At 37.9% G+C, this 7,843-nt stretch overlaps 2 protein-coding genes across 2 annotated transcripts; both read left to right on the top strand.

The window, feature by feature from the left end:
- The first annotated feature begins 263 nt into the window (after window positions 1-263).
- On the top strand, window positions 264-1,416 carry LOC123973823 (trace amine-associated receptor 13c-like). Its single transcript, XM_046054149.1, has 2 exons — window positions 264-436; window positions 603-1,416. The coding sequence occupies exons 1-2, from the start codon at window positions 264-266 to the stop codon at window positions 1,414-1,416; spliced, it is 987 nt and encodes a 328-aa protein (XP_045910105.1).
- A 3,374-nt stretch (window positions 1,417-4,790) lies between these two features.
- LOC123973990 (trace amine-associated receptor 13c-like) lies at window positions 4,791-6,006 on the top strand. Its single transcript, XM_046054400.1, has 2 exons — window positions 4,791-4,966; window positions 5,190-6,006. Exons 1-2 carry the CDS (start codon window positions 4,791-4,793, stop codon window positions 6,004-6,006), a joined length of 993 nt encoding a protein of 330 aa, XP_045910356.1.
- The last annotated feature ends 1,837 nt before the right edge of the window (window positions 6,007-7,843 follow it).

The raw sequence follows: 7,843 nt of genomic DNA, 5'->3' as shown, positions 1-7,843 counted from the left end.
CTGACTTTAACCTTTAATCTGTTGAACTATATGACTGCAGTCTGAAAGATGATTCCTGTGGGACTAAGTACTGTGTAGAGCAAAATAACAATCGAAATAAAGAGCATTACTGCAGAGGGTAATAATTGGATAAGTGATGTCATTCTCTGCTACAAAGGAAAAAAACGCAACAGAGAGGGAGGAGGGACAGAATTAAATCAGCTATATTACTTTGGTCAAAAAGCTGCCAGAGCTCAGCAGCTTCTCTTCTACTTTCTGTGATGATGGAGACTCTGGAAGAAGTTGAACTCTGCTTTCCACAACTGCTCAACACTTCCTGCAAGAGGCAAAAGCGTTCTCACTTTGAGGTCATAATCTCTTACACGATACTGTCCTCCATCACTGTGCTCACCACAACTCTGAACCTGCTGGTCATCATCTCTATCTCACACTTCAAGTATGGATGACATACTGCAAAAAAAAACAACATTAAAAACATTTTAGAGATGTTTTTTCTGGAAAATAGTGTCAAATTATTTCAGTCACTGCTTGTGTCCTACAAATATAATGAATAATGATCTATTTAATATGTGTTGCTTGTCTCTCTCTCTCTCTCTCTCCAGGCAGCTCCACACCCCCACCAACCTCCTCCTTCTCTCTCTGGCTGTCTCAGATTTCTTTGTGGGCCTCCTCATGTTCTTTCAAATTATGCTCATAGATGGCTGCTGGTACCTCGGTGACCTCCTCTGTGTTCTGTATCTGTATCTAGCATACATTATTACTTCTACCTCAGTAGGAAATATGGTGCTGATATGTGCTGACCGCTACGTGGCTATTTGTCATCCTCTGCATTACTCCACCAAAGTCACTCAAAAAAGAGTTCAAGTCTGTGTTTCTCTGTGTTGGATATGTTCTGTAATCTTTCAAAGTCTGGTGCTTAAGAATAACTTGGAACAACCAGGCAGCTCTATTTCTTGCACTGGTGAGTGTGTGGCTGTCAGTAACAACATTGCAGAACTTGCTGATCTGATTTTATCCTTTATCGGTCCTGTCATTGTCATCATAGTTCTGTATATGAGAGTATTTGTGGTGGCTGTGTCTCAGGCTCGTGCCATGCGGTCTCATATTGTAGCTGTCACACTTCAGGGTTCAGTGAAAGTAAATGTTAAGAAATCTGAGATTAAAGCAGCCAGGACTCTTGCTGTTGTTGTATTTGTTTTTCTAATATGCCTCTGCCCATATTACATTGTGGTCCTTTCAGCCCCGGATGCTTTGCTCAATTCTTCATCATCCTTTGTGATCTGTCTGTTCTATTTTAATTCATGTTTAAACCCTGTGATCTATGCCTTTTTTTACCCCTGGTTCAGAAAATGTCTTAAACTGATTGTTACACTTGAGATACTGCGGCCTGACTCCTGTGAGGTCAAGATATTGTAGAGAGAGAGAGAGTGTAGTTATTAAAATATACTCAGCCATATTGTACTGAATTTAAAAAAAAAAGTTTGTGTAAAGCAAACCCACGCTTCTCTTTGCTTCTTAAGAGAGAAGTTAAACGCACAGTTATAAGTTTTAACAACGAATCTACCATAGATTAGTAGATGCAAGAGAATCAGTGAGGTCGTCCTCTGATGTTAAGTGATCAGGTCTCGTCAATCCTGTTCATGTCAAAGGTGTTGGATGGGATTGAAGTCAGTGTCTGTGCAGTCAATGTTCCTCCACACCAAATTTAGAAAACCATTTCTTAATGGACCCTGCTTTGTTCATGGGAGCAATGTCATATTACAACTGTAAAGGGTCTTCTCCAAACTGTTTCCACAATTTTGGAAGCACACTATTGTCTAAACCACAACTTTATGCTGTTTAGCATTAACATTTTTCTTACATAGAACCAAGGAGCCTAGCCCAAACCATGACAAATCCTGGACAAAAAGTACACAAAAGTTGACATAGTACTTGTACTAGACTCAATAGATTTCTATAATGCATTATCAATATACTATCAATATTAATATTGTTTTTATGGATTTCAATATTGTCGTTTATCGGTATACCACCCTCATTTTATAGTAAACATATTGTGATATACCCTGTGAATCAAAATAAATGTGTTTAAATTTAAGAAGTACATTATTGTGAATTTAACCAGATTTACTTTTAACCACCCATTTATGATGATACCTTTTATTGTGTTGCGTTGTTAGTAGTATGAGTTACCTGAGCTCTTGCACCACTGTCTTTACATCAAGGACCACACTAAAACATAAGCCTTTGACTTTATTGTGTTATCCTTGAAATTTTTGTAATTTTGTATGATTCAATGTCCTGTCTCTCATGTCACAAACCCTAACTAAAAATACAGTTAATTGTTCTCCTTTAAATATCTCCTTCCCGGTGTTGATTAGATGGTAAATTAATTTCAATTTTGAATTAAATGGCCATCATATGTATGTTGTTTCATAAAAAAAAAAATTTCTTTGCTAAAAACTGTTTTAATTTAAACAAAACTTTAACATTTTGAAAAGGTCATGTATAATGTGACGATAAGTGCATCCCAAAAGACTGGTTTCAGAGACAGATGAATGGAAAAATTAATTTCAATTCACAATGATGAATACAAGTTATGTAACAATTCATCTTGTCATACAGCATTTAGATATTTTCATTTTAACAACAACAATAACAAGAAGCCCAGGTCCAGTCCAGTCCTAGACAGTATACTGTGGCAGGTGTGCACAGGGGCAGACTGGAGCAAAACAATGCCCCAGAGGAGGTTAGGATTGATACCTAAATGGCTGTTGACAGGGGTGCAGTCTATGTAATTGGTCTCAAAGGATAATGCAGATAAAGACATGTTTAGACAACACATTCTCATACCTAAAAAAACAAAATAGGTCAATTGTCCCAAAACTATATGTTCCCCAAGACAACCTGTACGAGTGTTAGTAAGTACCATTCTAGTCACAGGCGTGCCAGACCTTAAGTACCTGTTGGCCACCTTTTTCCATAACCTACACTGAATCTGCAATAACTCCTCAATCATTTGGCCTAAATGCATAACTCTGGTCTCCTATGAAAGGTCAGAAGGTAAGGAATATACAGGTTTTTTGTTTACAACCGCTAACATCCTTTTGTCCAATTTGTAGTCACATTTTCAAAACTCTTAACACAGTTAGCCCCACATCGGTTTGTTCATACCATACAATTAACACAATTCGTGTTCACACAAAATATGCAGTCAATTAACCCATTTCTTTACGTACAAGCTTACCCAATACCAAAACTATGGATGCTTTTGTGTTATTTACAAATGCTAGCACACAACATGTCAGAAATTAAGATATAATTTTCAAAACCTTAAATGATGTATAAAGCCTCTTCTTCTTCTACAATAGCGGCTCAAAATCTATATTGAAACAGCTGATAAGCATTTCTGAACGAACATATCATTGAAATATTGAGAAAAGGCTGATTTATTGTAATTTGGATTAAATAGATCAACCACAGCTAAATCCAATCTGAACCAGAGAAATAAACTGGTACTGAAGTTCTTTCAATTACATACACAATACAGTAAAAAGGGGACTTTCTGGAGTTGACTTCATCCAGTGTGGATACAGACCAACACAGAAGAGGAGAGAGAGAAAGAAAATATAATCTCCAAAAAAGGGAGAAGAATAGTTGGGCTAGGGAGAGGAAGAAGGCCAGAGAGAGGAGTAGCTGAACCAGTAAGTGTTTCTATCCGAGGTGCATAGCGAGAGATGACATTAGATGTGATGTGGATGAGAATGTGTGGCCAAATGCTGAAGATCATATGGATTAGAAAAGGACTGTGCATTTTTTTGTTTCAATGTAATTGTGTATTTACATTTACAATTATTCATTTGGCAGACGCTTGTATCCAAGTAGTAGTGACTTACATTTGAGGAACAACGTACAAGCATCAGTAAAGCATCAATACAGTATAAGATCTACAAGTGACAATAAATACTAGTAAGAAATGTTTATATTTAGAAAGTAATTGTGCTGTGATTGATCTGTTCCTCTTGGAATGAAAATGTGCTGGTGTTTTGACAGAATGATTTGATTTTGAGTCAGGTTTGCTGTGTTTTGATAGAGTTTGTGTATATAGAGAATATTATTTTGCATTTTGAAATGTAGAGTTGGTGTTTAAAGAACAAAATGTGGTTTTGAGCAGAAAATTTACATTTTGGCTAATTGTGTGAGGTAGATGTGTTTCTGTGTTAAGAGTTTTGATAAAGTATCTTAAGTTTAGGTAAACGCTTGTTAGCAATTGAAAAAAAATTGTAAATCCATTGGTCTTTTATTGTGGCCAGCCCAAGGCACACCTGTGCAATACCCATGTTGTCTGATCAGCATCATGATATGCCACGCCTGTGAGGTGGATGGATTATCTCGGCAAAGGAGATGTGGTCACTAACACAGATTTTGACAGATTTGTGAACAATATTTGAGAGAAATAGGCCTTTTGTGTACGCAGAGAGTCTTAGATCTTTGAGTTCAGCTCATGATGAATGGGGGCAAAAACAAAAGTGTTGCTTTTATAACTTTTTTCAGTGTTACTGCTGTTTGAAAGATAATTCCTGTGGGACTAAATCCTGTGCAGAGCAAAATGATAACAATTGACATGGAGAAGATGTCTGCGAAGGGTAATGATTGGATGAGAGACGTCATTCTCTGCTACAAAGGGGAAAAAAATGCAACAGAGAGGGGAGGAGGGACAGAATTAAGTTGACAGAGAGCTTTGGTCAAAAAGCTGCCAGAGCTCAGCAACTTCTCTTCTTCTTTCTGTGATGATGGAGACTCTGGAAGAAGTTGAACTCTGCTTTCCACAACTGCTCAACACGTCCTGCAAGAGGCCAAAGCGTTCTCACTTTGAGGTCATAATGTCGTACATTGTACTGTCCTCCATCACTGTGCTCACCGTAACTCTGAACCTGCTGGTCATCGTGACCATCTCACACTTCAGGTATGGGCGAAAAAAAAATGGAAAACTAGACTTTCTGGAAAATAATGTCATTGTCTCAGTCACTGCTTGTGTCCTGATGAATAATGATGTATTTAATGTGTGTTGCTTGTTTTTTCTGGAAAATAGTGTCAAATTATTTCAGTCACTGCTTGTGTCCTACAAATATAATGAATAATGATCTATTTAATATGTGTTGCTTGTCTCTCTCTCTCTCTCTCTCCAGGCAGCTCCACACCCCCACCAACCTCCTCCTTCTCTCTCTGGCTGTCTCAGATTTCTTTGTGGGCCTCCTCATGTTCTTTCAAATTATGCTCATAGATGGCTGCTGGTACCTCGGTGACCTCCTCTGTGTTCTGTATCTTTGTCTTGGATACATTATTACTTCTACCTCGGTAGGAAATATGGTGCTGATATGTGCTGACCGCTACGTGGCAATTTGTCATCCTCTGCATTACTCCACCAAAGTCACTCAAAAAAGAGTTCAAGTCTGTGTTTCTCTGTGTTGGATATGTTCTGTAATCTTTACTAGTCTGGTGCTTAAGGATAACTTTGAACAATCACGCAGCTCTATTTCCTGCACTGGTGAGTGCGTGGCTGTTGACAACTACATTGGAGGACTTGTTGATCTGGTTTTATCCTTTATCGGTCCTGTTACTGTCATCATAGTTCTGTATATGAGAGTATTTGTGGTGGCTGTGTCTCAGGCTCGTGCCATGCGGTCTCATATTGTAGCTGTCACACTTCAGGGTTCAGTGAAAGTAAATGTTAAGAAATCTGAGATCAAAGCAGCCAGGACTCTTGGTGTTGTTGTAGTTGTTTTTCTAATATGCCTCTGCCCTTATTACGTTGTGGTTCTTTCTGCCCCAGATGCTCTGCTCAATGCTTCATCAGCTGCCTTTGTGATTGGTCTGTTCTATTTTAATTCATGTCTTAACCCTGTGATCTATGCCTTGTTCTACCCCTGGTTCAGAAAATGTATTAAACTCATTGTTACACTTGAGATACTGCGGCCTGACTCCTGTGAGGCCAACATATTGTAGAGAAAGAGAGATTGTGTAGTGACTAAAAAATTTACTCAGCCATATTGTACTGAATTAAAAAATAAAAGTTTGTAAGAAATCAAAATATGCTCTTGCAATGGCAATGAGGTATTTTATAACCTGTTTATATTAGATTTTGGGTGCTTAAGTGTGTTTTGCATGATAATGGTGTTTACATAAATTAATGGCTTTCACATGCACTTTTGCTAGAAAACAAAATACAACTTTGGGTATAAGATTTATCAGACAATTCGTAGTGGGTTTAATATATTCCCCATTTTGTCTTTGAATTAAACTAAAGGTATTCATTTATAAAAAGTTTTAAAATGGAAATAAAAAAATGTGTGTTAAAAGTAACATATATAGCCATGCTTTACCTTACATACTACACACAAAAGTATGTTGACTATCTAACATTACACCCAAAAGATGATTATTGAATATGGCATGAATCTGCTTCTGTAACAGACTTCACTCTTCTGGTTTGAGGGTTTCCACCAGATTTTGGAACTGGGTGCAGAGGTCACGTGACAAAAGTATTATATTTGTTCCGTGAAGCAAGTCGAAACTCAAACCTTGTGAAATTCCTGAATTTACTGGACACATCCATCTGACCCTAACTTTGTAGCTCTTTATACTACGTCCTCTGCCACTAGCAGCCTCTACGTTCTTCTGCCACTAGAGGTCGCTGCCATACAAAAACGGAAATATGGGTTGTATTAAGATGCTGCACAATCGACCTATATGGCTTTTTTTCTGGTGAGGATGGGCTGATTTTAGACTATAATGACCTTATTGTGCATCTAGCTTTTCAGTAGTGTCAACAGTTAATCATCACAACTGACACAAAATGACTGACATTAAATATGATATTGCATATTTTGGATAATTTGACTGAGTTGAGAATGATGTGCTTAGTGGATTATCCTATGAGGCCAACGGACAGTAGCCATTGGGTCATACTGTAAATAGCTGTATGAAACCTGGCTGCAGCCAGTCCAATTCTCTGAGGCCTGTTCACCATAGAAGTGACACACTGGGGTCAGTACATGAAGCTTACCTGTGGGCTTGTTGTTATTGCTATTAAATGATGCTATAAGTCCGGATGGATTGTTACATAACTTGTATTTCATCATCAGACTTTTGGGATGCACTTACTGTTATTGTCACATTAAGTATGATTTTGTCATCATATAAAAGTTCAGTTCAGTGCTTTGTTCTATCAAATTGTGTGTGTTAAATATACAGTGCCTTGCAAAAGTATTCGGCCCCCTTGAACTTTTCGACCTTTTGCCACATTTCAGGCTTCAAACATAAAGATATAAAACTGTAATTTTTTTGTGAAGAATCAACAACAAGTGGGACACAATTATGAAGTGGAACGAAATTTATTGGATATTTCAAACCATTTTAACAATTAAAAAACTGAAATATTGGGCTTGCAAAATTATTCAGCCCCTTTACTTTCAGTGCAGCAAACTCTCTCCAGAAGTTCAGTGAGGATCTCTGAATGATCCAATGTTGACCTAAATGACTAATGATGATAAATAGAATCCACCTGTGTGAAATCAAGTCTCCGTATAAATGCACCTGCTCTGTGATAGTCTCAGAGGTCCGTTTAAAGCGCGGAGAGCATCATGAAGAACAAGGAACACACCAGGCAGGTCCGAGATACTGTTGTGGAAAAGTTTAAAGCCGGATTTGGATACAAAAAGATTTCCCAAGCTTTAAACATCCCAAGGAGCACTGTGCAAGCGATAATATTGAAATGGAAGGAGTATCAGACCACTGCAAATCTACGAAGACCCGGCCGTCCCTCTAAACTTTCAGCTCATAC

Source organism: Micropterus dolomieu, linkage group LG07 (genome assembly GCF_021292245.1).
Source record: "Micropterus dolomieu isolate WLL.071019.BEF.003 ecotype Adirondacks linkage group LG07, ASM2129224v1, whole genome shotgun sequence".
Lineage (NCBI taxonomy): Eukaryota > Metazoa > Chordata > Actinopteri > Centrarchiformes > Centrarchidae > Micropterus > Micropterus dolomieu.
This window is presented reverse-complemented; position numbering and strand designations above follow the sequence as displayed.